Source organism: Cladophialophora immunda, assembly GCF_000835495.1.
Source record: "Cladophialophora immunda strain CBS 83496 unplaced genomic scaffold supercont1.1, whole genome shotgun sequence".
Classification (NCBI taxonomy): Eukaryota; Fungi; Ascomycota; class Eurotiomycetes; order Chaetothyriales; family Herpotrichiellaceae; genus Cladophialophora; species Cladophialophora immunda.
This window is the reverse complement of record NW_015622541.1, coordinates 5,467,592-5,495,098: the sequence shown is the minus strand read 5'-3', so window position 1 is coordinate 5,495,098 and position 27,507 is coordinate 5,467,592. Positions and strand designations below refer to the sequence as shown.

Sequence of the window (27,507 nt, the reverse complement as noted above, 5' to 3'; positions counted from 1 at the left end):
GCCTATTTCGACCGCTCCACGGTTTTCAGTTTTGGGTCAACGTCAACGGCCATCTCCTGCACCGCCCGACCTGCTAAACATTACACGATGCGAGGGCCACGCAAGAATCTCGCCATCGGTGAAGGTTTTTGTCGAGGCCTTGACCCTCTCAAGCAGGTAGCGTTACATGCATAATCACAAATACTCTGCGTTTTGGTCTCGAATTCAAGGTGCCTTGTGTCCCGTCCCTGGTGTGTGTCGAAAGTCTCTTCCCGCAACCCCGTCTCCCATGCTGGCTCCGTCACCAAAGTAGTAAACGGTAACGGTACCCTTCTATGGCGCGCCCGAGTGCGTCAAAGAAGACTCTTTCGTGGCGATCTGAGGGGCGGTGGATGGATGGCGGGCGGGCCAGAAGTGCTTGTGTCCAGGAATGTCGGGGGACTGATATCAATCTTCCTTCGTCGACGGCAAAGTGGAGACCCCGTCAAATTCATTAAGAGGGAGGAACAGGCCGATTTTCAAGGGGTGGGAGCAATCTCTCAAGCTGAACGGTCTCCTCAGTCCGTCAGGTAAACTACCATATACCCAAGTGCGACGTCGGGTGCGAGATCATGGCTCCCCATTCCGCTATCCTTCGAAGGAGTCATGGTAAATCCAAGGACGGGTGTAAAACTTGCCTGTCGCGGCGGGTGAGATGCGATCAGGCCAGACCTACATGGTAAGTATAGCGTGCTACTCCAAGGGGCACCACCACTTCCGTCCAGCAACTCCGACACTAACGGGGACACGAGTCAAAACTGTGCTCGAGGTTCGCGAACATGCGTCTACCTAAGCTCGTCAACAGGCGTCGCCTTAGAACATGCGAGGTCTATCGCTTGGATAGAATCGATCGAGATCGCGTGTCAGACCTGGAGAGAAAGCGGAGATACTCCGTTCCCAATGCTGAAAATTCTGTCGTCTCACGATTGGCACGGCCTGGATCCACGAGGTCTCCGATACCTCTACTACATTGCCTCTCTCGGGGATATTCTGGACCAAAACAACGCCCGGAAATTTGCGCTCTGGTACGATACCTACGAAGTGTATGCCCCTACCCCGAAGCCAACTCCCGGGAGCCAAGTTCCGCTGACACTGACGCAGGGGTATCCAAGCGACCGCAAAGTATGACTTTGTCGCGTATGCTCAAATAGTGGCCGCCGCCAACCGCATTGGAAAACTTACCAAGATGGCAAGTGTCATGGAGGACGCAGCGTGGTACCGGTCATTGGCGTTGAAAGGCCTGCAACAAGCCCTTGCATGCTTCTCCCGAGAGAATGCGGATGGTGTTTTGGCGGCGTCCCTCAGCTTCATGTACAACCAATCGACCCCGGCCGATCTGCGGAGAATCATGCAGGGCACAGCAGCGGTCGTCGAGGCCATGCGCCCGTGGGCCGCATATTCCGGAGCTCGGCTGTTATTGGAACACATCTATCCTGATAAAGAAGACTCCCAATACCCCGCCCGGCAGCACGGAGACAATTCCTATCCTCCCGAGCCAACGACCTCTGTCTCTGCTCCTCTGGTCACCGTACAGTCGGCTACAGCTGCGATCGAATTTCTACTGGAGCAGGGACTGACCGCGATGAACCGGCTGGCAACGTGCATCAGGCATAAGAAAGAGCTGTCCACGACGGCGCGGGGCCTGGCAGACATGCTACGGATGGCCCAAGCAGAGCACCACCTGAACGGCCAAAAGTACGATCCGTTCTGGCTCGTCCACCCGTTCTGCGGGATGACCAGCCGGGAATCCATCTCCTTCACCGACATCAGCAGCTCGCAGCCCTTTATCCTGGTCTTCTTGGCCCACCTGTACAGTGCATTGGTCGTGATCGCGATGCTGTACCCGGAACTAGACACGGCGGGCTTCGTCACGATTCGGCTGCACTCCCTGGATGCCTTGACTCGACATTTCGACCCGATCGCCACGATCGCGTGCGAGACCTGCCGGGAGGCCCACAGCTGCCAGGAGCTTCTGGCCTTTCCCTGGAACGTCCTGCAGACATACCGGAAATGGCAAATGGATCGGCGAACTATATTATCACCTGGGACGCGATCCCCCGTGCCCGGGAGGCGAGAAGAGAGCTCGCTTGACATGACCACCGATGCGGGGGAGATTTGCATCAACCAAGATAGCCGAGATGCCTTGACGGCGGCCAAAAGCCTGCAGAGAGCGCATCAAAGTTGTTTACAGGAATACGCAGACTTCGGCAAGCATATGTCCAGACAAGCTTTGAATCACAACCTTGTCTGATGCCCGGCTTCCATAGAATGAGCGCACTGGGTCGCAAAAGGAGAGGATCCACGGTCTCAACGAGTATTAAAGCTACTAAGTCGTCCTTTGTGAGGCAGCTAACTATGTGCATTCATTCACCTTCCTGCATGTCAAGTTCTGCATCTGTCCCAGTATCAATGCCGTACAGCCAGTAAGATACTCCGTAAACCCATTTCGTTACCTGGCCGACATCTGCGACTCTCCACTATTCGACATTGGGCATCCGTGAATACTGACACGAAAGCTTTCTCCGCGGTGATTGTTTCAGGCCTTGAGAGCAACAACCACACTATCACCTTCAACCGCAGTCTCTTCTCCAGATGTCTCAGGCTTGTGCTCGCCCGCTGTTGTCTTCTTATCCGTACTGTCCTTTGATTCGTTCACGCCACTGACTGTGGTGTTCGTGACATTTTCCTTGTTTTCTTGCACTTCGGGGTGAACATTGTCTCTTGGCTTCCGCATGGTGCGTCGATTGTTCCAGTTCCGCCGGTTCTTCTTCTTATGGGGTTTGGATTGAAGCGAATGCCATTTGTGATGCTGATCTCCATTGGCGGGTGCAGTGTTTTCCTGGTTGGGGCCAACATCACCACTGACTTTCGTGTTGTCGGAAGTTGTTTTCGCATTTGACATAGCAGATTTGTTCCCAGCTTCCTTGCCACCCGAAGTAACGGTGTTCAAGGTACTGTTCTTCACGTCATCAAGTGGTTGCTCAGCCTCCTTTTGCGCACGACGGTCCCGTCTAGCTTGGAATATGGCACTCCGTGCAGAAAGTTGACTATCCCCTCTCATGTAGGCAATGGCGCGGACGATAGTGTCAGTGGCCTGGTCAAGTTAGTCAGTGCATGGGAAACGAAATAGATGACCAAGAGCACTCACGATGAAAGAGGCATTCATGAGCTGGACAAGATTCGTGGCAAGCAATGCCATGTCCTTGAAGTCGTCTTCTGCCTTGGTCGAGTTTCCATTTTCGTGGAGCACCCTACGAGCGTTTTTCATCATCTCTCTAACGTGAACCTCTGTGGCAACACTGAACGTCGCAGGGGTGCGAGTTTGCTTCGTGGCATTTCCTGCTCGCTTTATTGAGCCGCCCTCCTCTTCTTTGGGCGCGGCAACCTCATGTTTTGCGGTCTCAGTCTGAGATTTTGCAACTTCTGTGGTGGCCTCGTTCTTGCCGGTGCTACCTGTGGCAGCCTGGGCAGGCTCAGCTTTGCCGCCAGTAGTGTGGTCGGCCATAGTCGGGGGTTCGGTTGAGACGGACAAGCTGTTCGGCAGAGGAATAAGTGAGATGGACGTCACGAGGGAATGTGATACTGACCCTGATTTCTTCATGAAAAGACAACGCCGGGCTAGACGGGCAGAGAATATTGGGAAGAGGAGGGAAGTGATTCCAGTGTGTGTGTGTGTGTGGGTGGGTGGGTGTGAGTGAGTAAGAAGAGGGTGGCGAGGGAGAGGTCGAAAAGTCTCACTGAGGTGGTAAAGGTGAAGGCGCGAGGCAGCTTCACTTTCGATCCACGGTTCAAGGGCGACAGAGACCAAGGAAAGTACCTACCTGTCCAATGGGCAGATCTGGCAAGAGCAGGACGCGAGAGAGAGAGAAAGGCAGAGACAGAGAGACACGGGTCCGGCAGAACTGTAACAGATGAGCACAGAAGTGCGAATGCGCAGCACGGTGTATTTCGGGCCTCATGGAGCTCACTCCAGGAACCACTGACCATCTTCACTTTTCTCTCAAATGTTTCTTACTGTCGTGGATCATGGAGAGTTCAGCTACGTGGTTCAGAACTCAAGGCCGCGCATTTATTGTCCGACCCATTGTTAGCAGAACAACCGACGGTTGCCTCCATTCGCCTCAAACGACCAAGCTCATTGTTTCGTGAAAAACGGCAGTCAGCCAGTCATCGCAAGACACAGACACTGTTGGTCGTTCTGAGTTTCGTGGCCGTGAGGCTGAAAGTTGGGGGGAAGCTCGGTCAACTTTCCTTCTAGCAAAAGCTCCCCGCAACACTCAGTTTCCTCGACGGTGGTGGAGGGTTTCTCTCTGCGTCGCCTAGGTATTGATCGTCTTTCATAACATTGTCCTCCTGGTTGGCGTAAGACAAACAGGTTATTGTTGATGCACCACATCTCCTGTACCGCTCAAACTATAACACGGACCCACTATGGCAAGTCTCCTAAAAAAGCCCTTCAAGCTTGCACTCGTGCAGCTTGCATCAGGTAAGTGGTGAGTACCCTAGTCCGAAAACTAGACGCGAAGAAATCATTCTGATCCACGTACAGGAGGTGATAAAGCCGCAAATCTTGCGCATGCCCGCTCGAAAGTTATCGAGGCCGCAAAGGCTGGCGCCTCCATGATCGTCCTTCCTGAATGTTTCAATTCTCCATATGGCTGTCAATATTTCCCTAAATATGCTGAGATCGTCCTGCCTTCGCCTCCCTCGGAAGAGAAATCACCGTCGTGGCATATGCTCTCCAAAGTTGCAGCAGAAACCAAGACCTATCTGATTGGCGGAAGTATACCAGAATTCGTCCCGGAGACGAAGGAATACTTCAACACCTCCCTTGTCTTCTCGCCCACAGGAAAGCTTCTGGCAACGCATCGAAAGACACACTTGTTTGACATCGATATACCGGGAAAGATCAAGTTCAAGGAGAGTGACGTCCTGTCTCCAGGAAACAAGGTGACTATCGTCGACATACCGGAATATGGTAAGATTGGACTGGCAATATGCTACGACGTTCGCTTCCCCGAACTCGCCATGATAGCTGCAAGGAAGGATGCTTTCATGTTTGTTTATCCTGGGGCCTTCAACACGACGACAGGTCCAATGCATTGGACATTACAGGCCCGTGCGAGGGCAATGGACAACCAAATTTACGTGGCAATGTGCAGTCCCGCGAGGGATATGGAGGCGACTTATCATGCTTATGGGCACTCGATGATAGTGAATCCTAATGCGGAAGTCCTGGTTGAGGCTCAAGAGTACGAGGATATTGTCTATGCTGAAATCGACGGGGCAAAGATCGAAGAGACGAGGAAAGGCATTCCGATCTACACTCAGAGAAGGTTTGATGTCTATCCCGATGTGAGTGCTGGAAAGGTGCGATACGACGAATGAAAGACAGAGGAGTCGTTGCAGGACAAACATGCAGCAAGGAAGACGAGAATAGATACTGCAGTAGAACAGATCTTTCAGCAGACGACCAGAACAGGTTGATATCGAAACAACCGCTCCCATCCAATTCTCCGCATTGCGGCCTGACCTCTACTACTACCCGCTCCGCGGGCTAACTCACGTCGCACACCGTCGCACGTGACTGAAATCTTGGCACTACCTTTCCCCTTTCGGACAAACTGCGCACATCCAAATTTCAATCCAAGGCGTCTTCTTCTCCCAGCCAGCTCAACATCCCGTCAGTGTCTCAAGTCCTTCGCCAATCCAGACAGTATGTATAAAGCAGCCTCAGCTCACTCCTATCATCCCAATCCCCATCATCTGCGGAGTCTCCTCAAGATACCGCAGAAGTCGCCCAAAGCTCAAAATAAATCTTGCCAACTAACCCCAGACTTTCCGATCTTAGAAGACCGTCGCAATGGCCAAAGACAACCCCAAGACCCAGCCGAAGAAGGCGGCGGCGCCCAAGAAGTCCCGATCTGCGATCGGAGACGTTGTCGCGCGCGAGTACACCATCCATCTGCACAAGCGAGTATGTCTACAACCACTTGTCCCGTGAAAACCTCTCGAAGACCCTGCAATGCGCCCACCCCCAGAACCCACGAGAAAGAGCAGAGGACACAAGAGCGAAGAGGAGGGATATCATCACACCACGAGGGAATCAGTTTTATGAAGTCCACCCGAACGGCTTGCACGCCCTGCCTCGCACCTCTCGCCTCATCTCAATCCTTTTTTTCCTCTCATACTACTTTCTCTCGATTTCCACCTTGCAAGCATTATGGACGGAAGACTGATTTATCACTCTACAAATAAAAGGTTCACGGCATCAGCTTCAAGAAGCGAGCGCCCCGCGCCATTAAGGAGATTCGAAGATTCGCTACGCAAGCTATGGTACGTGGCTCCTCCGACGCACACACCAATGTGTTGTCGATCTTCTCCTCTTCCTCCCCTCCTCCTCTTTTTTTTTGGCACCATGGGGTTTTGCTTACTTGTTTGTTTTTCTCCGTTTTCTAGGGAACCAACGACGTGCGACTCGACCCCCAGCTGAACAAAAAGGTGTGGGAATCCGGAATCAAGGGCGTCCCCTTCCGCCTGCGGGTCCGGATTTCGCGGAAGAGAAACGACGAAGAAGGCGCAAAGGAGAAGCTGTACTCTTATGTCCAGGCCGTGAACGTCAAGGAGAGGGAGGCCAAGGGTCTGCAGACCGTGGTCGTCGAGGATTCATAGAACACCCAAACCCTGGCCCAAATACGGGAATGCCCGGTTGTGGGGAGCTGATTGGGGCGGTTGGGCTCTGCGGCCAAGGGAAGCCGGATCCTTGAAAGATGAATCGAATCCAAGGGAGAAGGAAGTGAGCCCAGACGACGGATGAGATACCATGACCACAAAAGGCTCGATGCGTGCGTACTATTTGCTTGTTGCAGCTTCGGCAAGAGGTGTTGAGAGAGCAACACTCTCGAAAGCGAATCAAGATTTCAAGGAAGCGGTTCCCTTTATTTCAAAGTTTCTACGTAGGCCTGCATTCCTTTCCAATGCTTTCCGAGCTCGCCCATATCACTCAACCGCTCCGGCATTGTCAGTTCGACGCTCAGGGAGCTTCAAGTGTCGAAGAGGTAGCTCAACCTGCCCCTGATGGCAACAAGGAGGCCCAATCTCTTTCAAACCGAACTCAACCTTTGCGGACATACACAATATCGTCTCATGCGATGGTGTAGATGTGGTGGCATCATATCACACATATCTTGTTGCTGTACACTGATAAAACAAGGCCCGCAAAACTCCATCGCTGTGCAAATCTCTGCATCTGGTACATGCCTTTCTCGCTCGACCTCCCATCCATCTCAAATTAAGAACACACTCCCAGAATTTTCAGGCACTTTTGTTCTCCTCCAGAATCTTCGCCAACTCAGTCGCCATCTCCGGCGTTCTCAATTTGAACACTAATCGCGTAAGATTCCCTTTGTACATCAGTGCTCCCCTCACCGCGCCACTCTTATTACTCGGGACACTCTCGTAGTTCGTGCTCCCCACAAGATGAGAATTGAAAAGAATATTAGCGCTCGGTTCCACGCGGAACACCACTCGGGTTTTGTTGGTCTCCTTGTTCTTGAGCACTCGGATCTGGCCCACGCCCATCGAATTCCACTCGTTCGGAGCGTATTTGGTGCCCTTCGCGGTTTCATTGTTGACAAACATAAGGGCTTTGGAGCGGCCTTCCCAAAGGCAATTCTCGTTCTCTTCTCCTGCTCGTGAGTCCATCAAAGAAGTTTGTGGATCTTCGGTGCTTTCGTCGGTCTCGTTTGTGGCAACAGATTCGTTATCGGTCAGGCCAGGCGAGGTGGCGCGAGACGAGACAGCAGAACTAGCGACAGAACCACCTCCTAGATGAGAAATGGCACCCAGATAGCCAGGTGCCGGTGACGGGGTAGGGGCTCCGAATTGAAAGCCTAGACTTGGTGTGTCGGAGCCTCTCGAGCCCGGGGCAGTCGTGCCAAAGAGAGTACTAAGCGGCTTGGGGGTAGCTGAGTCCTCCTTCTCGGCTGGGGAGGCCGCCGTGAATTTGAAAATAGGGGCACTTGCATGTTTGTCTCCATTTGCGAAAGAGATCGGCGCACCTTCCTTCCAAGTGTTGTCAGTCCCTGCTGGAGAGGTGAAAACCGCTTTGGCAAGGCTGGCATTCTTGTCTGCATTGCTCGGCGTACTCGGCCGAGAGCCAAATAAACCCTCTCCTGGAACAGGACCATTTTTGGTAGCTCCACCAGAAAAGATTGAAGCACCGAGAGCGGCCGCGGGGGTTGTATTTGCTGGTGTCGGACTGAAGTTGAACCCGCTCGTTGGCTTGAAAGGAGATGCGCCAGTGGAAGAATTGAAGGGCGAAACCGATGGCTGGTCAGGTGTCGATTTGCCAATCTGAGATCCCCAGTTCGATGGAAGAAGAGAGGAGTTCATGGCTGGCTGCACGGCAGGAGGCGATCCCGCTTCAGACTCTTTTTTCTCTCCATTCGTCGGGATTGCTTTCTCTTTGTTCGGGTTTGGCTCAATGCGCTCGAATAAGCTCTTACCAGCGTTCGGATTGCTTTTGGCCCTGTCCATAGCTGCCCGAAGGTCATTATCGTCTTCGTCCTCTTCCTCTCGGTTTTCTTCAGCTACCTCATCTTCAGGAAGGTCATCTTCAGGCTCCGCTCCCTCTTCGCTATCGTTACCGCTTTCATCTTCATCACTGTCTGCGGCTTGATCATGGCTTGATTCGCTGTTGTCATTCTCATCGGCGTCTGCAGCTTCTGATTGTTCTGCGCTAACATCCTTGGACGAGAGCGCAGAAAAAGGATTTGAAGATGCTGAAGAGGTGAACCCTGTAAAGGAAGCTTTGGTAGCGTCCTTCTCCTTGGATGGCTGTGCGGGAGTATTAGAACCGAACGTCGGTTTGAATCCTGCCTTTGCTACAGCGTCAATTTTTGCCTTTTTTGCTCGGTTTTCCTCTTCAATCCGTTTGCGAAACGCGTCCTCGTCATCCTCATCCGAATCAAACTCCTCGGCCTTGCGCTTTTCAATCAGATCTTTCTCAAACTTGTCAGCATTTGCCTGTGCTTTCTGACCAAACGCAGCAAGGAAGTTCGTGTTCCCACCACCAAACTTGGGAACTTCGAAAATCGGTTGCTTTGGTGGTGGTTTTGTTGGTGTTGTCGAGGGCATGGTTAACGGCGTGTTCGTTATTTGATTTGCACGGGAGAAAGGATTAGCGCCTGCAGCGGAGGTCGAGTTAAGCCCAGCAAAAGGAGCTGCAGTCGGCTTAAACCCTGTGGGGGCTGGCGAACTTCCGGATATGTTGTTCAATCCAAATCCAGAGGCCTTGTCCTCGAGTATGCCAGCTGCCGTTGAAGACGCCCGACCACCAAGTGCAGTATTAGTGGCGACAGGCCCTGTTGAGTTAGACAATGCAGGCGTAGGTTGCGAGCCAAACATGCTAGGTTTTTGGGAGCTTGTGTCTCGGGTTCTCTTGTTCTGCTCGGTATCTTCCTCGCGATCATCGATCCGGTCGGCTTTTCGTTTCGTTCCTGCGACATTCCGCACGAACAATCCCAACGATGCACCGATGCTCTCACGCGAAGCTACATAATGCCGGATGATATGTTCGAAATCTTGCGAACGTGGGTCCAAGGTGGCGATCTTCTTCTGGAAACCGTAGTTCAAAGAATGAAGACGGTAGTCCCGGTCAAACTCTTGGAACTGTTCGGGAGTGGTATGGCCAGGAACGCGTGACGGGGCCTTGGTGTATACAGGTCTCTTCACCGGCTCCACATCCGTTACAGATTCCTCTGCATTTTCAGAAGGCTTTCGTACCGGCTGGCTTGCGGTCCCTGCAGAAATGTGTGCATCTGCAGCTGGAAGCTGACCAACTTGCGCAGCGGCGACGGAGAAAGCACCAGTAGTAGGGGAAGATTTTTGAGCGACTTGGGATTGTTGAGGTTCTGGTCGGGACAGACCACTGAACAAGGTGGGAGCCGGAGACGAATGAGGGAAAACTGGCTCTGCAGTAGTTTTACTTCCATCCACGCCAGATTTTGGTGCGCCGGGGAACAGACTGGTAGTCGGTGCTTGCGGCCAGCTGCTCTCTAGTGCGGCCTTGGGTTGTGCGTTGAATAAAGGCTGGGATGGAGATTCAACAGCGCTGCTTAGCTTGCTAAACAGGCTTGCACTTGCGACTTTGCCGTCTTCGGGGCCTTTCACCGTCGAAAATGATCCCCCAACAGAGGCAGGCTTCGACGGGGTTGTAAAGGTGAACAACGGCTTTGGTGCAGCATCCTTCGGCTGCTCAGCATCTCCCTGAGAGATTCCTGCCGGAGGACCAGCTTTAGGAGCCTCTGCTCGAGGAGTTGGCCTACCAGAACTTCCTAGTCCCCCAAAGAGGTCAGGTGTTGTTGATCCCGTGGCTGGAGTCGTGGAGCCGAATTTGAACGTCGCATTTGAGGGTCTCGGTTCGGATTCACCCGTGGCAGGCTTGGGTTGCGTTGTGGCACCAAAGCTGAATGGCGACTTACTTGTGGTCGTTTCTTGCTTTTCGGCGGGAGGCGTGGCTGTCTGACTTGTCGTGCCAAGGTTGAACATGGGTTTTGAGGCGGGGAAGGCTGGGGTTGGAGTATTCACACCGGCAAAGAGACCAGCGAAAGGGTTTGCAGGTTGGGTATCGGATTCTGAAGCAGCTGGCTTCTCTGGTGATGAAGGTTGTTGTTGCGGCTCGGGAGCAGGTTGCGAAGTGTTCCCAGCACCAAACAACGGAGTAGCAGGTTTGGGCTCTTCCGCTTTCGTGGCACCGGGTTTGGCAAAGGGATTGCCTATCGAGGGGGTTCCGGTGGGATTTTGTCCGAAAGAGTATTCGGTAGATGTTGATGGTGGGAATCCAGTATTGGACGTCTGGTTCGTGGTAGAACCAAACATACTGCCGCCAACGCTTTGGGTTGCTGGCGTGTTTGAGCCCAAAAATACGGTGCCTTGATTCTGCGGTGTAGTACTGGTCTGGCCAAAGGTGAATTTTGGGGCCGCGGGTTGCGTATCAGCACCATGTTTAGTGCCGAAAGCGGGAAGCGGACTTTGGGGAACAGATGTGCTTTGGCCGAAGCTGAAGGCCGGCGTCTGAGACTCTGCTGTCGACGACGACTGACCAAACCCGCGAAATAATGGCTGTGATTGGGAAGGCTGAGCAAAAGGGTTCGTTGTAGCAGGGGACTCCGTGGGCTTCGGAGACTGCTCAAAAAAACTCGCGCCATTTGTGCTTGCAGTCTGAGTTCCACCAAAACTGAATGGGGCACCGGACTGTTGTCCAGCAGGCTGGCCAAATGTGAAATTGTTTGATCCAAAAGCACTCCCAAACGCAGGTTTCTTCTGGGGTGATTCCATAGAGACATCTGGCGCGTCCACAGTTCCATTCGCGTTCGCAAAGGGATTAGGTGTGCCGGAAGGCGCACCGAAGGTAAAGGAGCTAGCCTGGGGAGGCTGAAAATTGAAAGAACTGCTTGTGCCAGCAGACGTCTGAGGGAAAGATTGGCTTGCGCCAAAGGCAACACCGCCATTCATAGTGGGAAACGGCTGTTGTTGGGTTGTGCTTTGCGCAAAAGGATTCGAGGTGCTGAATGAGGAAGAGGAATGAGACGAGCGGCTTCCGCCTAGCCGACCTCGCGGCGTGGCTATCCTGAGAGGGAGTCAGTAAATGATGTTTAGAGGCGCTTCGAGTGAATGCGAAGAAGTCAGGGCAAAAATAAGGCAGCGGGTGTAGAGCCTACGGGTGACTGCAGCCAAGCGACTGGAGCAGGGCGCCCGGGGCAGAGGAATGGATGAAATTTGGGGACTGAATTCAGGAGGGCAACAACAACATGAGCGCGACAGGGAGATAGATTCGAAGGTATGCGGCACAGAACAACTCACTTTCGCCGTGCCTGTTGAGCTGCTGTGGACATTTTGGGTTTTTCGTCTGCGGTGGGGTTGTTCGCTGTAGAGCCGTTGTCCTTTGTGATATATTCGTCTGCGACACGTTTCGGCATGTCACTGGTTGGTTGGAGAAGGTCGAGGGGAGGAGGACGAGGGCAAGGGCGAGGGCGAGGGCGAAGACGAGGACGAAGAAATACAGAACGAGAGAAGTTGTACCATCGAGACGGACGCGTTGATGAAGGGCTCTGATGGGATTGTGCTCGGACTGAAAAGGGCTCGATCAATGCCTGCGCCTTCGATGAAGAAATATTGCGCTTCCTGTGTTCAAGATTCTGCTGCCAGATTCCGGGGTCTCGGGTCTTTTGCCCTTTTGGCTGCGAACTACCACTGCCTTGTCCGTCTGTCGAGTCCCAGCTCGGTTCACGTGACTGCATCTTTCGTGGGGGCCGCAACTGTTGAATCCCTTCTCTCTCCTGCGTTCTGAGAACAACATTTGCAAGATCTACCACCATTCTTCTACCTCCCTTGGAGATTCTGCAGGCAGCCAGTTCTTGGTAGGCAGTGTCTATGTCTCTGCTTATGGACAGCCCTATGTGGAAACTGTCTTACCCAAAGTGCGCAGTTCGCCGTCCATCTCACCCAGCTTTGAAATGAGCGTTTCATTTTCAGCGACAGCTCGAGACCAGATCTTACCAGAATCCAGCTCTACCCATCCGCTCGCCGTGATATGCCTATCGTACCCAGAGTCGGGACCTCTTCTCACTTAACCGAATATGATTTCTCCATCCCAAGCGAGACCAAGAAGGAGATCTCAGCGCAATTCCAGGGCCATAATGATTGCGCAGACGACGAGACATCCGTGTGGCTTCATGTACAGCACCTTGAGCTTCTTCCTTTCAATACATTTCAGCATGGACGATCAATTTCTCTAGCTTTTCAGAGAATTTTGCCATGGAGGACACCGTTTAGGACCCTCGGTGGCTGTGCGAACCCCTAACAACGACGAAGTCTCATTTCAGTGTCCACTTGCCCCCTAGTCTCCTGGTGCTTTTGAGGAATTTGAGATAGCGGATGTGGCGCAAGGATTCCATGCCTGCCTGACTGGTGTTCACTGCCTGCCAGACTGGTACATGTCTGTTGGTCTTCACAGCTTCGCGTCCCACCCATATTGATGCATCCCGTCCCGGTTCACGCGAATTTTAGGCAGATTGAAACTATTTAGGCTGGCATAATCTTTGGATGACGCCGAGTGCTCCAAGTTACTGCACACTGACCTGCCTGCTGGCCAGTAAGCTAATAACACGCCAACTGTACGAACAGTATCAGAAGGTCGTGACACAGACAACTGGGTGGCATATTTCTTTGACATGCATCCCTTTGAGAATTCAACAACGAAATGGTTGCGGTTGCGTGGTGAAGGAAGGTGTTGCCCGGCAGAAGATCAAAAACACACCGTGGGGGATGCCTGCGTACATAAGGGACAAATTGATGTCTCGTCCAAACCAATATCACCAGCGCATTCCAGCACCAGCTAACCAACCATGTCACAGAGATCCACATCTACTGGAAAGAAATTTCCCGCGCTTTCGGTGGGCAGTGAATACGGTGGTGTCGGAGCACACCTTTCGAACTCGCATCAACTGTACAACTTAGTGGGCGGGATCTATTCACTGGCGCACATGTGCACATGCGAACCGCTATGGTAACAAGTTCCAGCCACATGGGTCGAACCCGCCTGATCTCTTCTTGCTTGCCGACGACAGACACATCAACCATCAGCAGCAGACACAAGTCAGCACACTACGGAAGGAAGGCCAGGCCAGAAGCAACCATACGTTCGCCAAGTGTCAGTGCCACGGTGCTACTGCAGCAAAGAACGGCCTGCTGTGGGTGTCAGACTCCCAATTGGTGTTGGAAGAAGTCCGTGTCTCCACCGACGATACATGCCAAGCTCAAAGAGTCTGAAGCACAAGTATATTGGAGGGGTGGAAAGACATCTTTTACACAGATCAATGAGGAAGGAGACGATAGTCTTTCGCTTGCGCGCTATCCGGAGTGCTAGAGAGCGGAGTCGAGATGGAGAGGGCGGATTCAATGGAAGGCTGAGCATCCGGACCAGCCAGATATGCAGCTCCGGACGCATCCCCCGCATTGACAACACGACCTTAACCAGCATTGATGACTTTGTCCTGGCCAAGGAACCCCAGTCTTTCTGCGAACTCTGAGAACGCAGATGAAGCCCGGTTAAGCTCACTGCCCTATGCGACTGCCTAACCCACAATGGCTTGGATCTGCCCTCAGCTCTGGTGATCTCAAAGTTTGAGTGGCCGTCAAGGCCTCCAGCCTCCTCAATAAACCCTGTATGTTACGCATCGAGACCCTCAACGATGCAAACCGCACCTCCATCACGGACCCTCCACTTCTTCTCACCCATCAAGAAAAGAGCTTGTCCTATACGCGGACCATTCATGCATCTCGCCTAGCTTTGCTGCTTACGGACGGCTAGATGCTGCAAATTCATCAGCTATGTCGGCGAGGATGCTCAACCCGTGCTGCAGGCTCGCCATGATGACTGGTATTTAGGTCCGAGTGTCCTCCCTCTGGCAAAGGACTTGCTCTTTCCCCTCCCAACAATGAGGACAACCCTATTTCGCTGCTGTATTTACTGACCTTCACTATTCATTCACGGGCACACTGCACTCTCGCTTACATTGCCCATCATGCCGTGCTCACTCTTGTCCTTCTTTACTGTCGCTGCGTTCCTGTTAACTTCGATCGGCTCCGCTGCACCGTCGAGACATGTCGGAAGAGACGACTGGTCTTGTACACCTGAAAACATCAAAACTCGGGTGGACTTTAACAACATGGCTGCCGATGATCGAAAAGCATACACGGACGCCGTCAAGTGTCTAATGGCCCAACCGTCTCAACTCGACCCAGTCCAATATCCCGCAGCCGTCAACAGGTACATGGACTATGCCGTTATTCATGTGAACCGCACACAATATGTCCACCTTGACGCCTTCTTCTTGACCTGGCATCGGTACTTCCTCTGGATCTATGAGACAGACTTGCAACAGACCTGTGGCTATACCGGAGCATTCCCATACTGGAACTTCGCCGCCACAGCTTCCGACCCGCACGCGTTCCCCATCTTCGACGGCTCCGAGTACTCCATGTCTGGCGACGGAATCTACAACGACACAGGTCCCATCATCCTGGGCGCGCAGTTGACCATTCCTCATGGTACAGGTGGTGGGTGCGTCACGACCGGTCCCTTTGCAAACATGATTGCGCCGCTGAAATTCATCGACCCGACGCAACTTACCACCGGCACGCTCCCAGCAGATGCGTTTGCCTACAACGAAATCTGCCTGATGCGCGACCTCAACGCCTACGTCTCTCAGACGTACACCAACACCACTGAACTTGTTGCCGCCGCACACGCGACCAACGCCTCAAACTTTGAGTTCCTCCTCAACGGTGTCATCGGGTCTGCTTCCCTGGGCATCCACTCGGGCGCACACTTCTCCGTCGGAGGTCAGATGGACAGTATCCACGTCTCCGCCCAGGATCCTGTTTGGTATCCCCTGCACACCATGATCGACAAGGTCTACTGGAGTTGGCAGACCAACTACCCCGAGCTGGCGGATCAGTTAGACGGGTCTACGGGGACTGCGCTCAACACGCCGGAGTCGCCAGTGGTAACCCTCGATTCGATCGAACCCGACTGGGGTTACTTCCAATTGGAACCCATTGCGGTGAGGGACCTGATCAGCACCACTGGGGGTCCATTCTGCTATCAATATGACAATGTCATCTCATAATAATGACCTCCAGCTGAGATATCGTTGGCAGCTCAAGGGGGGGATAGGGATTTTGACAATTGTTGAACGAATGATTACTTGTCTACATAACTCAGCTTTACCATCCAGTGGTGAGGGTTGGTGGGCCTACTAATTAAGTCTGTTCCTTTCTTTCCTTGCCTGGTTCTTCTCTGCCTGCGAGGTTCCACTGCTTACCGGCGAGGCACGCAATGCATGCATGCAGGGTTGGAGGGCGGGTGAGCGAGCATTGCTGAGATTGAAGGACCGTTCATGGCTGCACAGCGGAACTGCATCCGACCCGAGCATGACGCGAGCGTGGTCGATTTGGAATCGGTCGCGTGAGGGATCAGGAGTCGAGTTGGGCACCGCGTGGTACAGGCCGGGTAGCTAGCTTCAGCAATGTATAACAAACAATACAACCCAGTCTCCCAGAATTGATCGAGTGCTCCTGCGAGAATGTGTACGTATGCCTTCCAAGCGGCATTGCCAGGGTACAACGGGAACATGCTGGAGTATAGGTAATCAGGCCGGAGTGTTTGCGAAGAGGGCCAATGGCTGGGAGCTCTACACAGTCTATCTAGTCTCTTGCCTTTCAGTTTTGCCCAAGTAATAACCCCGCCGACATTTTGTTGGGGGAGGGATGGCGCGTCCCCAGCCTCGTCTTACAGGGTCTTGTCCCGCCCAGCGCCCGTCCACGCCTTGTGCGCCCAAGGAGAGAGGAGGTCAGAAGTAATCCCTCCTCTTAAGTCTGAACTGGCTCATCCACCGCCTCTCATCGGCCTGCCGCTCGAGGGCCCGCCGCATGGTCTTGGAGTACTCTTCCTCCTGCCTCTCGCGCTCCTCCTTTTCCCTCTTCTCCTCCACGTTGCCCTCGCACTCGCGGACCATTTCCTCGTGGTCCATAAACTGCGGGTCCGACGTGACGATCCCGATCTTCTCCCCGGTCCACACGAGCAGGTCTGCGTCGCCGCGATTGCCGCGCTCCCCCGACGAGGCCGGGGACTCGTCGAGCGGGATGATTTTCCGCGCGACCGAGTCGCCGTGCACGGCGGCCGAGGTCGCGATGGCGCGGTTGTCCATCATCTGGAACCCGTTGATGTTCCACCGGCGCACGAGGCTGTGGCCGTCCCGCTCGACCCATTTCAGGCCGCCTTCGGAGTCGGAGAAGACGATCTTGGTGCCGTGCGACGCCACGGAGAGGAGCTTCGATTTGGCCGCGTCTTGGCGGTTCTTGTAGCTGAAGACGCCGTTTTCCGAGGTCGGGTAGCAGTCCCTGGTGATGCCGAGCTCGTCGTCCTCGGAGGGGCTGGAGCCGGAGGACATGTCCGGGTTGGATTGCCCTTGTCCAGACTTGATGTGCGGAAGGGAGTATAGCTCCAGAGACCCGCGGCCCCGGTATTCGCCGCACGCGACAAGAGTGGCGTCACCCGTTACGTTGGGCGACGCTCTAGCTGGTGGGTATGGGATCGACGTCAGAGATGAGAGGCTGGCACTGGAATGAATGACATATTGAAGCCGCGGGAAATATCGACGGTCGTAGGATAGTATAGTGGAGAATCTACCACAGATGAGAATTTCGTTCTCGGCGTGGTGTAGAATTGAAAGTGGCCCAGGATCGACTCGGGCATAACCCGTCCATTGACGATTCTGCGGGCGATGAGAAGGGCGTGATCCCAGAAACTGTGTCGGGGTGCCCAGCTTGGACGACGGCGGGGGAGGCGTGCCGAAGAAGGCATGAAGTATTGAGAATTCTCCCAACATGTCGGGGAGGATTGCCGTAGAGCTTCCTGGCGTGCACGGCACTTCGTCTATATGCTCATGAGAAGACTGAGAGGCCGGAATGACAGGGATTCGTGGGTCGACGACATGGAGGGTCCACTGAGTGCCGACCGTTAACGGCAGGTCAGGATAGGCTGACTGCGACAGAGCAGTTATCTGATAGGGATATTTTGCGTGCGACACCACAGACAGAGTGTTGAGATCGATCTCGTTCAATACATTGCCGACGGCGATGAAGGCATTTTGCTGTGACGGGAAGGCGCTCACACAATCCACCACTAGGGTCTCACCTGGTTTATGGGCATTGGCAAATAGGATGGATGGTTTGCTCCGTCCCAGCTCTCGAAATTTTCTCCTTCTTGAGGCACCTCGACTGATATCCCAGATGCAGACGCTTCCATCCTCCAGGTAGCCAAGGGCCTGGTCAGTCGCACCGAGAGAGGCAACGCCTCTGATCTCGAGGTGTCTCGTGGGGTCGTTCACGAGCCAGTCGACACTCAGGGGAGCATATCTAGCCTTGTACTCTGAGTACCAATCCACCCGTTCACCTTCGCCTGAGAGATCCCATTGATTGACAGCCCGAGCCCGGGCGCTTTCTCCTAGCCTTTCCCTCACATGGCCGTTCGAACGAGGTTCACGTGATTGACGAGGGCGATCTGATAGAGTCAGACCTTGTACAGCGCTGATGAGGGTTTTCAAGTTACTACTGGTTGCCCTCATGGAAGCACTGGGTGACTTTTCGAAGCATTTGTGCCTCCACAGCCGGTTGGCACGTGCCAACTTGGACAGGGTGGAACATGTGAGTTGGATGGAGATGAGGTCCTCGGGTTCGAGATAGTCGAGTATCTCGATCAGAATCTCTTCTGGTAGTTTGTCCATGGTGCTGCACTTTGGATTTGCGTGGGAACTCCTTCGAGGTTATGCGGCAGTCAAGGCTGACAGGGGAGGGCTGAAGTCGGGTAGACTCGGTTGGAGAGTCGATGGTGATGCGGGACATGGAACGTACTTGTAAGGATGGGGGGAGCTGGCCGCTGGAGATCAACCGTGCCTACCGTAGCTAGGAAAGGGAACGAATGTCGGTCTTAACCGACATATATCTAGCAGATATTCAATCGATGGAGCACAGCCCAAGGCCGCCAGTGATACAAGGGGAAAGGAAGGCTCTGGAAGAACGAGGGCCGAATCCCCACAAGTTGGTATGGAGTAATCTCGAGGTTGATACGGAGTAAGGCCAGCCGCATCGGGGAAACCAAAATCCGCATCCGGTTTGGAATGGAAAGGTAGCCCGGAATATATATACTCCGAGTCAATATAACAACTGCCCACTTGTCGTGTTGTCGCTGCTCCATCGCCAGCTCCAGTTATCTGTGGACGTGTCAAGTACAAGCCTCCACGGGCATGAATCTACATCTTCCAGAGTATCTCTTCCCCGCCCCTTGTCTTCAACGGTGCCGACCCCCTGGCGAGCCCTGTCATACAGGAGCAGCGAAGCTTATCAATGGGGCAAGAGACAACCAATCCAAGCTCCCTCTGGGACGGCAGATGCCCCGTTCCCATTGGAGGTTAGGTATTGATATCAACAGCCACAGAGCCCAGATCGCCTTCAACAGCAAGAGGCACCTTGCCTTTATGACGTCTTCAGGGTTTGCAGTCGAACACTCCTCATTAAATATGTCGCATTGGTTGCGTCAGAATATGCAATGGCAAAGGTAAGGAGGCGACATTGAACGTCCTCATTGCGAAGAGAGACTTCTATTGACTTCAGTGAGCGACATAATCCCTCACAATACACGCACTCCCCCTGTGTCCGTCGCCATGTCTGCCTTTTTTGAGAAGCTGAAGGTGTCTAAAAGCGACGGGATGTCTGGCATGGGGTCAGATCAAGGCGCTCTGCGAGACAAACTTGAAGCGGAAGATCCACAGTATTTCCACCCCGCAAATGGGGAAGGGCAAGGAGCACATGCTGGTGATGAACTCGGTAGTGGTAAGGGCCAAGAGCTGAACCGAGCGCCCAATACCTTTGGAGGGCCATCCTTTGGTCGAACCAGCGCAATCCCAAGGCACAAATCTGAAGCAATGAACAAGGTGGACCCTAGGATTGGATATGATGGAGACGAAGCCCGTCAGGAAGCACTGGAGCGTTATGAGTCAAAATATGGCAAACCCTCTGGTGATATCTCGGATGGACAGATGCGTGGGACAGATATGGCCGGTCTCGTAAGTGGCTCGTTTATTCTCATCGAGTTGTCCCCGTTCTATCACTGTCGAGCCTGACAAAGACTCGCAGGGTCCAGACCAGAGCGCGCTCGGTCAAACACCCGACTTCCGAGAGAGACCGCAAGAGGAGAGAATGGCAGATCATTTTGAAAAGTGATGGCTGCTTCCGGGAGGCAGCATTCTACGAGGCTGTGTGAAGAACTTCTTTGGACTGGGCTCCGACAAGAAGCCGTAGGGAAGGAAAGGGTCTGGGATTCTCAACGTCGATTCGTAAAGCACACATGTACCATGACTATCGGTTCTATGTCATATGAAAAGCTCTTTGTCCATTTATCCCCATGGTTCCCTGTGATGAGGGGCTGTTGTATCGAGTAGGCTGGGCCATTTGCTGGGGGTTAGATGACATCACTCAATCCTCGCTTCACCCACCGAGCCGATTCAAAAATAAGTCGCACGGTCTGACGAGAAATAGTATAGAGAAGTGATTCACTATTGACCTAAAGGTGACCACTAAAGGTGACCACCATTAAAAAGGATATTAATTCCGTCCTCAGGAATAGCGGTATCCTTATCATTATTAATAATATTACCTATATTTGATCTGGCGATCACCTTGTCACTAATATTGAGTGGCTGGCTAGATTCTGAGATGGCATCAATTCTCTGTCAGACTGTGACATTGTTTTCTTCCAGAGGCTTGCTACGTCACCAGCGTACAACTGTTGACGAGCTGCATCGCAACAGCACATCGAGACCTCTCAATGGACTTGGTGATATCTGGTGTTTTCTCGTTGCAAGGTCATCAATTCTCAGAGCTATAGCCTCATCTCGCGACTCACCATTTGTCACACAACGAACCCTACCATGCGATAGTCCGGTTACATCGAGGCCTACAGCCTATTCTCAAGTGCCTCTGCAATCATGATAACACGACTACTCTGGCGCGTTTCCCGGCGCCGCCCGCTTCCTCGATACAGGAACTTCAGCAGAAACGTCTTTACACAAGACCAGATCAAGACGGCCGGACTGCAGAAGACTCCCCATACCCCAAACCAAATAGTGACCGAAGTCCCCCACTCGACCGAGCCTTCAATAATCGACGTCCCCAGCCCGCTCTGGTATCACCGTCTCGGTCCTGTCAAGGATTTTTTCTCCTGGTTTAGTCGGATGCAAAGACGGAGACCCTTGGCAATCGCCCTGACAACGTCTTTGGCAACGTACCTCTGTGGCGACCTGCTCGCGCAAGAGGTTGGGGGAGAACCGTATGATGGTCTGCGGACATTGAGGATGATTACAGTGGGCAGCTTAGCGTCTATACCGGGTTACAAATGGTAGGTCACTGACAAACATTGGAGATCAATCGCAGAGCAGAAATACTAACGCGGTCTTGGTCCCAAGGTTCCTCTTTCTAGGAACCCACTTCAACTATGCCTCAAAATGGACTTCGATCACGGTCAAGGTCGTCATTCAACAATTTTTCTTCGCGCCGATCTTTAACACCTATTTCTTCGGCATGCAAGCCCTCTTGACCGGTGAAGCTCCTTCGGTGATTCTCCACCGTATTGTCTCGGCCGTGCCAGAAAGCGTGGTGAGCTCGGCCAAGTTCTGGCCTGCCGTGACGGCAGTGAATTTCACTCTCGTACCAGCGCATCTTCGCTTTGCCTTCTCTGGCTTCTTCGCCGTGATTTGGCAGACATACCTGTCATTTCTCAATCGACGCGAGGAGAAGACTGGACCTCAGGGCACGCTGGCCGATCAAGCTCGCCAGAAGTTGTATGAAGACGCCCCTTCGGCTTCGGTTGTCGACGTCTTGGATGGCGTCGATTGAGCCAGCCCGCCGTGCTACCTTTATCTTTGGAGCGGTGGACATATTTTCGACGAGCGCGGGAATATGTGACCCGTCTATTCTCTCTTCTAAACCCTACAAATCCCGAACCACCAATAGAACATTCGCGATGCGTCACTCACCCTTTGTCTCTAAAACAGCGTCTTGCACTCTGCGTGTTTGATGGAGAAGCTGAGCAACTGGGTGAGTGATTTCGACTCCCATCTCGTATTTACGGGAAAAGGGATACTCTCAGCATGGTCACTCCAGGAGACAGGCTCCCACAAACGCGGACTCGTCATCCTCGAGAATCGTGAACCATCCTTCATTCTATGGTCCGAACCAACGGCTTCACACTACTTCTAAAGTCTCAGCACGCCTGGCACTGATCTTGTATAGTTTGGAACATTTGGGACCAAGCATCGAAGAGGGATTCATGAACTTGTTTCCCACTCGATCGCGGAACCGAGGACAAGAAGAGAAGACCTCCAGTCTGTTTTTCGCTCACGAAGCGCCTAAGACATAATTGCCAAAAGAAATCCCGATCCGCCGGTCTCGAATGCACACTCGATATCTGATCTTGGATGGCTTATTCCAAAGGTCAACTGACTGGAATTGGCGCCCTTGTTACCTGACCGGGGCGGAATTTGCCAATTCATGGCTTCCAGGGCGGATTCTCCTTCTATACGCTTCAGTTCCCAGGTGTACGTCACTCTAAGCCTATAATAGGTGTCCGCGGTAGGAGGGACAAGGGCAGCAGGCCTCCCTCCCCCCTTCTACGCCAGGACAAAAGGGGAAAACCAATTTGAATTCAAACGAGGGTCGGAATCAGAAGTTCTTCGAAAAGTAATGATAGCGATTGCACAACGTCCTTGCCCCCTTCATTCGCCTTCACGTTTGATTACTCGCTGATGACCACGGTGACGGGTCACGATCCTCGTCGATCTCGTGGGAGGTGGTCTGTGTGGGAAAGGGACGACTGTAGCTCATACCGGCATTCGATAGTATGTTAAGCTTACCCAGGTACCATCCTCGGACAAGGGAGGTCTGCGAAAGCAACGTAGAGGAGTATCATGGGTTTGGAGCAGCATTGGCGTACCGGAAATAGACCTAAAGGGTGGATTGAAAGAACCGTGCTCTGACCCCGAGGTGTCGAGATTTGTATTTTGCTTATTGGAGTGGACTCATTGAGATGGCGAACCAGAAGCCACAGAGTTCTTTCCAGGGAAGGTATCTCTCCTCTTGATTATACCGCTAGTGTTTTGAATACCATGTTCAGGAGCCCTGTTAAGTCCCCTTTTTTTCCTTCCCTTCCGGCTGGGACCCCAACCCTTCTTATTACCCATCTCGATTAGCCCCCCGTTCCATCGTTTTCGTCGCCGATTGTTTGACATCAGCTGATGTTGCTCGAATCCACCGCTCTGACGATCCCATAGCTCGCTCCTGCCGCGGCAGCGCCGATACACAGCGTCTGTGCAGCGCCCCAGATTGACTGTCTCCGATCACACCCGGCGAAGGCGCACTTGAAGTATCCGAAAATGATCAGGATGACGGCGGTGATGCCGATCGATACAAAAAGAGCGGTGGTGGCATGGTGGATGGCGAAATATGGAATCATGGGCAGTAGGCCTCCTTGGTGGTGTGGGATACCCCTGGTCAGCGATAGGGTGAATATAGAAAAAAGGGGTAAATGGACAGTCGAGCTAAGGTACGGGTGAAGGGTAAAATTTACCGATGAAATATGCAACTCCCATGACAGCTGCTGAGATATATGCCGAACGCCGAGCCGGTTCTTCCAGTTTCAACTCGAAATCCATCATGAACTAGTAAACCACGGTAGTGAGCAGAAGACCCAAGCCGAGTCTGCCGCTCCGGTGATATGGTGTGCAGCATACCTGGACCCATTGGTCTGGGTAACATCTCATGGCGTTGACGAAGGGAGCGACATCAGCTCTCTGGGGACCGTAGGCACACAGAATGCGGTATATCTCCTCCATCTCCTCTTCCGGTGACTCCTCCACCTCCTTTTGCTCTCGATGTCTTTCCGTGTCATAGTGTTGCCTGTCGGTGACAGAGGCAAGGTAGGCTCCTAGCCCCATGGAGATCGATCCACTGAAGAGTTCGGCAAGGCCACCCGTTATGACAAGTTTGGAGGATCCAAGACTGTACAGCAATGTCAGTCCAACCGGGGGAAAGGCTCCAGTTTGGCTTCCTCCCCCAACGGCCCAGAGTTCTCTATCCCACGTACGATGATAGTCCTGCGGTGAGAGCAAACGGGACTGTAAGCCCATCTGCGAAGCCAATGATCAGATCTCGCAGCACCGTGCCATTCGAGCGGTGCTTTTCGCTGCCGGTGTGTGATAAAACGGGCGAAGACTCGGACATGTTCGAGCAGGGTAGACCACGAAATCCACACCGTCACTGGTAGCCATTGCTTATATGTTGCTTTTCAGAGGCAGTTCAGCTCCAGATTCCCGTTGTCACTGCTTCGACAGCAGTGGTCGCGTCACGCTCGAACACGTTCCTTCACGGACAAGCAGGGACATGAACCAATCACAGGTCATGTATTTGTCAGACACGCTCGCATTCCTCGTGGTCACATTCGCAGGGGTTCCAAGGAGAAAGGAAGAGTGACATAACTCATGCTCATCAGTTATAATCTTGTCGTTGTGTGCTGTTTCTGCGTTGTGGTCGTGGCGAAACAACATTCATATCCGTCTGCGAAATTGTACCAAGCTGCACTCTTGGTATATTACCATGGCGAGCCCCTAGAATCTCGCCAAGAGCGCAGTCTTTTGTCACAGAATCATTCGATCGAATTTCAACAGGCTCAGCTGACTTGCGGATCAGGAAAGTGAGGCCCAGAGTGTTGACCAGGGACTGGGCGTTGTCGATGCGATGGGCGGCATTTGTCGGCTGGAGATGCATATGGGGACTCGCTTTCTGGGGCTGCTCGCCTACGGCAACTGATCACCCTCTTGCTCCTGATGACAATGGCGTCTACGTCTGACTGACAGACTGGAAAAGAGATGTGATGCGAGACCTGCAAAACGAAACTGTATGAGAACAGGGTTGAGAGTCAGATGCAATTGAAGAGCGCAGGCGTTGTCTGGGGGTGGAAGAGTCCCACTTGACTAGACTTGCTGCGGGACTAAACGAGCATCAAGCTGTCATTCTAGCTCAATGCCTCTTGACGCCACAGGACTTCATTTAGAGATAAATGGCTAGGAATAATGCTGCATCCAGAATGTCCTTCACGGTGCACGCCCGCGTAGAGTACTCCGTACATGGCTGTGAGTAGTAAAGGCGGGCGTTTGGCGGATTCTGAGCAGATCTTGGCATGGTCCGATTGCGTAAGGGCAAGGACGCTCGCTCGGCATGACGAACCACTGACATCTTCCAGAGGTTTGCCTTTGCGGTTCTGTCGTTGCTCTCCACCACTCCTGCAATCCGACTAGGACTACCTCTTCCCCCCGAAACCTCTTGACTGCCTTTTTGTGGTAGCTGCGACCTACAGCGATATGGCTCCCCCCAGCTCAACGGCCAGAAGAGGGCCGAGTGTTTTGGTCCGTCTCCCCCGAAATGATCTCGTCCACAGCGATCCAGTATGCTGGCTGATGCGATAACTAACATCGAACTCGAACAGGTCTCTGATCCTCGCGAAACGAGGCCTTTCCCGCAGACCCGAAGGCAACAACCTGCTCGATTCATCACCGTAGACAGCGTCCTCCAATATGCTTCCGATGTCCCCTCCGCTCACAATAGGCACCCCCAACGGCCTCGAGCCTTTCGAACCAACTCAGGCAGGCCTGTCGATCCAAGACTCACTGGTCGCTATGTCGGTTCGCATATGCCATCTCGATCCACCAAGACGTCCGAAAAGCTAGTTCTGTTGCCCGAGGCCGTCGAGGAGGAAGAAGAGAAAGGTGATTTTGGTCCCGACGCCGACAAAGGCCCGCCCAAAGACGACGAGGACTATCGCAAACCTGGGAAAGAAGGTGTTAAGAGCTACGCGGAAAGGTTGCCCAAGGCGAGACGTACGGAAAAGGAGCTACCCAGAGTGACGGCCTACTGCACAGCTCAAGCATACAAGCTGCAGTCTACGGCGACCTTTGTCAGGCAGCGTCATGGTGCCAGAGCTAAACTCTATGACGACTGCCTATACTGCGCGTATCATCTGCCACTATTACCGGGGAATGAAGGTTACAGAATCCGAAGCAGCCCACCAGTCCAGAGCGCTAAAGGCGGAACGGTCCTGGACGAAGAAATCGCCCGCAGCGAGCAAAGAGATTACCGGGAACCGTATTACGCAGAGGAAGAGGAGCAACATTCCGTGCGAGGTAACTACACCCCGGATGAGCAGCCTGTTGACTCAAATTCCGGTGACCCAAGCGAACTTGAACGGCCACGGCTCAACGGGCAGCGGAGAGAGAGTGACCATTCACAAAGATCGAACAGTCCAGGCGCCAGTCTCCCTGCCGATGCATACCGGTTCGCAGAGATGTTTGTCTTCAGCTACGGAGTCGTCGTATTTTGGAATTTTAGTGAGAAGCAGGAGAAAGATGTTCTGGCCGACTTTGCCTTTGCCACGATTGTGGATCAGAAAACCAACATCGTATCGCCGATCACACTAACCACAAATGCCTTGGATGAGGAAGATTTCGAAACGGAAGACTTTCACTTTGAGTACAACAATGAGATATTGCGCCCACGAGTATACAACGACATGATTACACTCCGGAGCGGCGACCATATGATCAAGCTCGCCATCAGCCATGCTATTGCCCAGAGCACCAAGCTAAGCTTCTTTGAGGAAACCATGGCTGCGCAGATGGAGGCGGCAAAAGACGTCCCCGGCAAGTTGGCCAAAACAGGTGAGCTGGGACTGAAACGAGAAGAAGTCATCAAGCTGCTCGGAGGCCTGTACAAGAGTCGAGTGGAGGTCAATTTGTGTAAGGTTACCTTTCGGCATATCTGTAAGAGACATGTGCGCTGACCTTTGCCGCCATCTAGCATCGAATGTCCTCGACGTGCCCAACCTGATTTGGGATAGTGAGCCTACCTTGCATCCTCTGTACAACGCGGTACGCGAGTATCTTGAAATCAAACCGCGGATCCAGATTCTCAACGAACGTTGTCGAGTGTTCCTTGACTTGACCGAGGTCTTGTCAGACTATATTTCCGATGATAAGATGTCGCGGATCAATTGGATTATCATCGTCCTGATCGTCATCTCCATTCTGGTCACATGCTCCGAAGTGTTCCTACGGTTTGGCATTTTGAGCACGCGCGGCGAGGACAAGAGTCCTCAAGCCTTGCAACGGTCATTGCTAGGCAGCGAGCTCTGAGTCCACGGAGGGTCTGCGTGGAATATTTCATGGTTCAATGTGCTTCCTGCGTAGTGTATATACCATTTCTGTCCTGGCTTGGTCGATAGCGAGGAGTTGGCAGAGCAAGGGTTCGTGGCGAGAAAAATAACTTTGATTTCCGGGATGAAGGCCACCCAACAGGATTGTCTACTTTCTGCTACATAAAACAATACGCAAGGAGCTGTCCACAGCGGTCAGCATTCCCGTTATCTCGGCTGGAAATTGTGCTTTCCGGAAGGTTGTCTGCAGCGGGCGGCAAGGCATCTGGAAGGGGCCGAGGCTGCCAGCACGGACTCCATCGACTGTGGCAATTGTGACCTGGTGAACGGCGTATACGAGCGTTCGTCTATCTCTTGTTGGTGCCCTCATTATCCACCTTCCTGCGCGAGATGGGGCATCCAAGAATCCTTGGGCCTGCCCAGAAAGCGGAGGCGACCGAAGTGTGGATTGTAACACAGCCGCCGACCAGGGGATATAGAAGGCGGGAGGTCTCTGATTCGACGGAGACGTCAGAACAACCGTCAGCCCCAAGACAGCCATGTTGCATTGGAGCTGCAACAGCGAAGCGATCGGTCTTGTAAGAAGCCAGAAGTTGACCGTGGGA

The 27,507-nt window shown here is 53.1% G+C and overlaps 8 protein-coding genes across 10 annotated transcripts; 5 read left to right on the top strand and 3 right to left on the bottom strand.

Annotated features, from left to right (window-relative positions):
* The first annotated feature begins 420 nt into the window (after positions 1 to 420).
* Positions 421 to 2,355, top strand: PV07_01604 (uncharacterized protein). The gene is made up of 3 exons (XM_016388144.1): positions 421 to 697; positions 771 to 1,061; positions 1,120 to 2,355. The coding sequence occupies exons 1-3, from the start codon at positions 591 to 593 to the stop codon at positions 2,267 to 2,269; spliced, it is 1,548 nt and encodes a 515-aa protein (XP_016255072.1). The 5' UTR covers positions 421 to 590; the 3' UTR covers positions 2,270 to 2,355.
* A 1,955-nt stretch (positions 2,356 to 4,310) lies between these two features.
* PV07_01603 (uncharacterized protein) lies at positions 4,311 to 5,516 on the top strand. The gene is made up of 2 exons (XM_016388143.1): positions 4,311 to 4,504; positions 4,568 to 5,516. The coding sequence occupies exons 1-2, from the start codon at positions 4,450 to 4,452 to the stop codon at positions 5,404 to 5,406; spliced, it is 894 nt and encodes a 297-aa protein (XP_016255071.1). The 5' UTR covers positions 4,311 to 4,449; the 3' UTR covers positions 5,407 to 5,516.
* A 156-nt stretch (positions 5,517 to 5,672) lies between these two features.
* Positions 5,673 to 7,214, top strand: PV07_01602 (uncharacterized protein). The gene is made up of 4 exons (XM_016388142.1): positions 5,673 to 5,734; positions 5,870 to 5,995; positions 6,280 to 6,354; positions 6,478 to 7,214. The coding sequence occupies exons 2-4, from the start codon at positions 5,882 to 5,884 to the stop codon at positions 6,688 to 6,690; spliced, it is 402 nt and encodes a 133-aa protein (XP_016255070.1). The 5' UTR covers positions 5,673 to 5,734; positions 5,870 to 5,881; the 3' UTR covers positions 6,691 to 7,214.
* PV07_01601 (uncharacterized protein) lies at positions 6,955 to 12,213 on the bottom strand. Its single transcript, XM_016388141.1, has 2 exons — positions 11,884 to 12,213; positions 6,955 to 11,650 (listed from the first exon to the last, which is right to left on the bottom strand). The coding sequence occupies exons 1-2, from the start codon at positions 11,997 to 11,999 to the stop codon at positions 7,333 to 7,335; spliced, it is 4,434 nt and encodes a 1,477-aa protein (XP_016255069.1). The 5' UTR covers positions 12,000 to 12,213; the 3' UTR covers positions 6,955 to 7,332.
* Positions 12,214 to 12,551: 338 nt separating this feature from the next.
* Positions 12,552 to 16,169, top strand: PV07_01600 (uncharacterized protein). Its single transcript, XM_016388140.1, has one exon. The coding sequence runs from the start codon at positions 14,607 to 14,609 to the stop codon at positions 15,711 to 15,713; it is 1,107 nt and encodes a 368-aa protein (XP_016255068.1). The 5' UTR covers positions 12,552 to 14,606; the 3' UTR covers positions 15,714 to 16,169.
* Positions 16,170 to 16,436: 267 nt separating this feature from the next.
* Positions 16,437 to 18,519, bottom strand: PV07_01599 (uncharacterized protein; the record flags this gene model as incomplete). Its single annotated transcript, XM_016388139.1, has 2 exons — positions 18,197 to 18,519; positions 16,437 to 18,148 (listed from the first exon to the last, which is right to left on the bottom strand). Exons 1-2 carry the CDS (start codon positions 18,369 to 18,371, stop codon positions 16,437 to 16,439), a joined length of 1,887 nt encoding a protein of 628 aa, XP_016255067.1. The 5' UTR covers positions 18,372 to 18,519.
* A 4,146-nt stretch (positions 18,520 to 22,665) lies between these two features.
* PV07_01598 lies at positions 22,666 to 24,075 on the bottom strand (the record flags this gene model as incomplete). 3 transcript variants are annotated; one of them, XM_016388136.1, is made up of 4 exons in its annotated part: positions 23,783 to 24,075; positions 23,430 to 23,697; positions 23,267 to 23,357; positions 22,928 to 23,166 (listed from the first exon to the last, which is right to left on the bottom strand). In XM_016388136.1, exons 1-4 carry the CDS (start codon positions 23,917 to 23,919, stop codon positions 22,928 to 22,930), a joined length of 735 nt encoding a protein of 244 aa, XP_016255064.1. In that variant the 5' UTR covers positions 23,920 to 24,075. The 3 variants fall into 3 exon arrangements, with proteins under 3 accessions (XP_016255065.1, XP_016255064.1, XP_016255066.1); XM_016388137.1 differs by having other exon boundaries at positions 22,666 to 23,166; positions 23,430 to 24,075; XM_016388138.1 differs by lacking the exon at positions 22,928 to 23,166 and having other exon boundaries at positions 23,192 to 23,357; positions 23,430 to 24,075.
* A 789-nt stretch (positions 24,076 to 24,864) lies between these two features.
* On the top strand, positions 24,865 to 27,117 carry PV07_01597 (uncharacterized protein). Its single transcript, XM_016388135.1, has 4 exons — positions 24,865 to 24,887; positions 24,938 to 25,100; positions 25,181 to 26,486; positions 26,548 to 27,117. Exons 2-4 carry the CDS (start codon positions 25,056 to 25,058, stop codon positions 26,880 to 26,882), a joined length of 1,686 nt encoding a protein of 561 aa, XP_016255063.1. The 5' UTR covers positions 24,865 to 24,887; positions 24,938 to 25,055; the 3' UTR covers positions 26,883 to 27,117.
* The last annotated feature ends 390 nt before the right edge of the window (positions 27,118 to 27,507 follow it).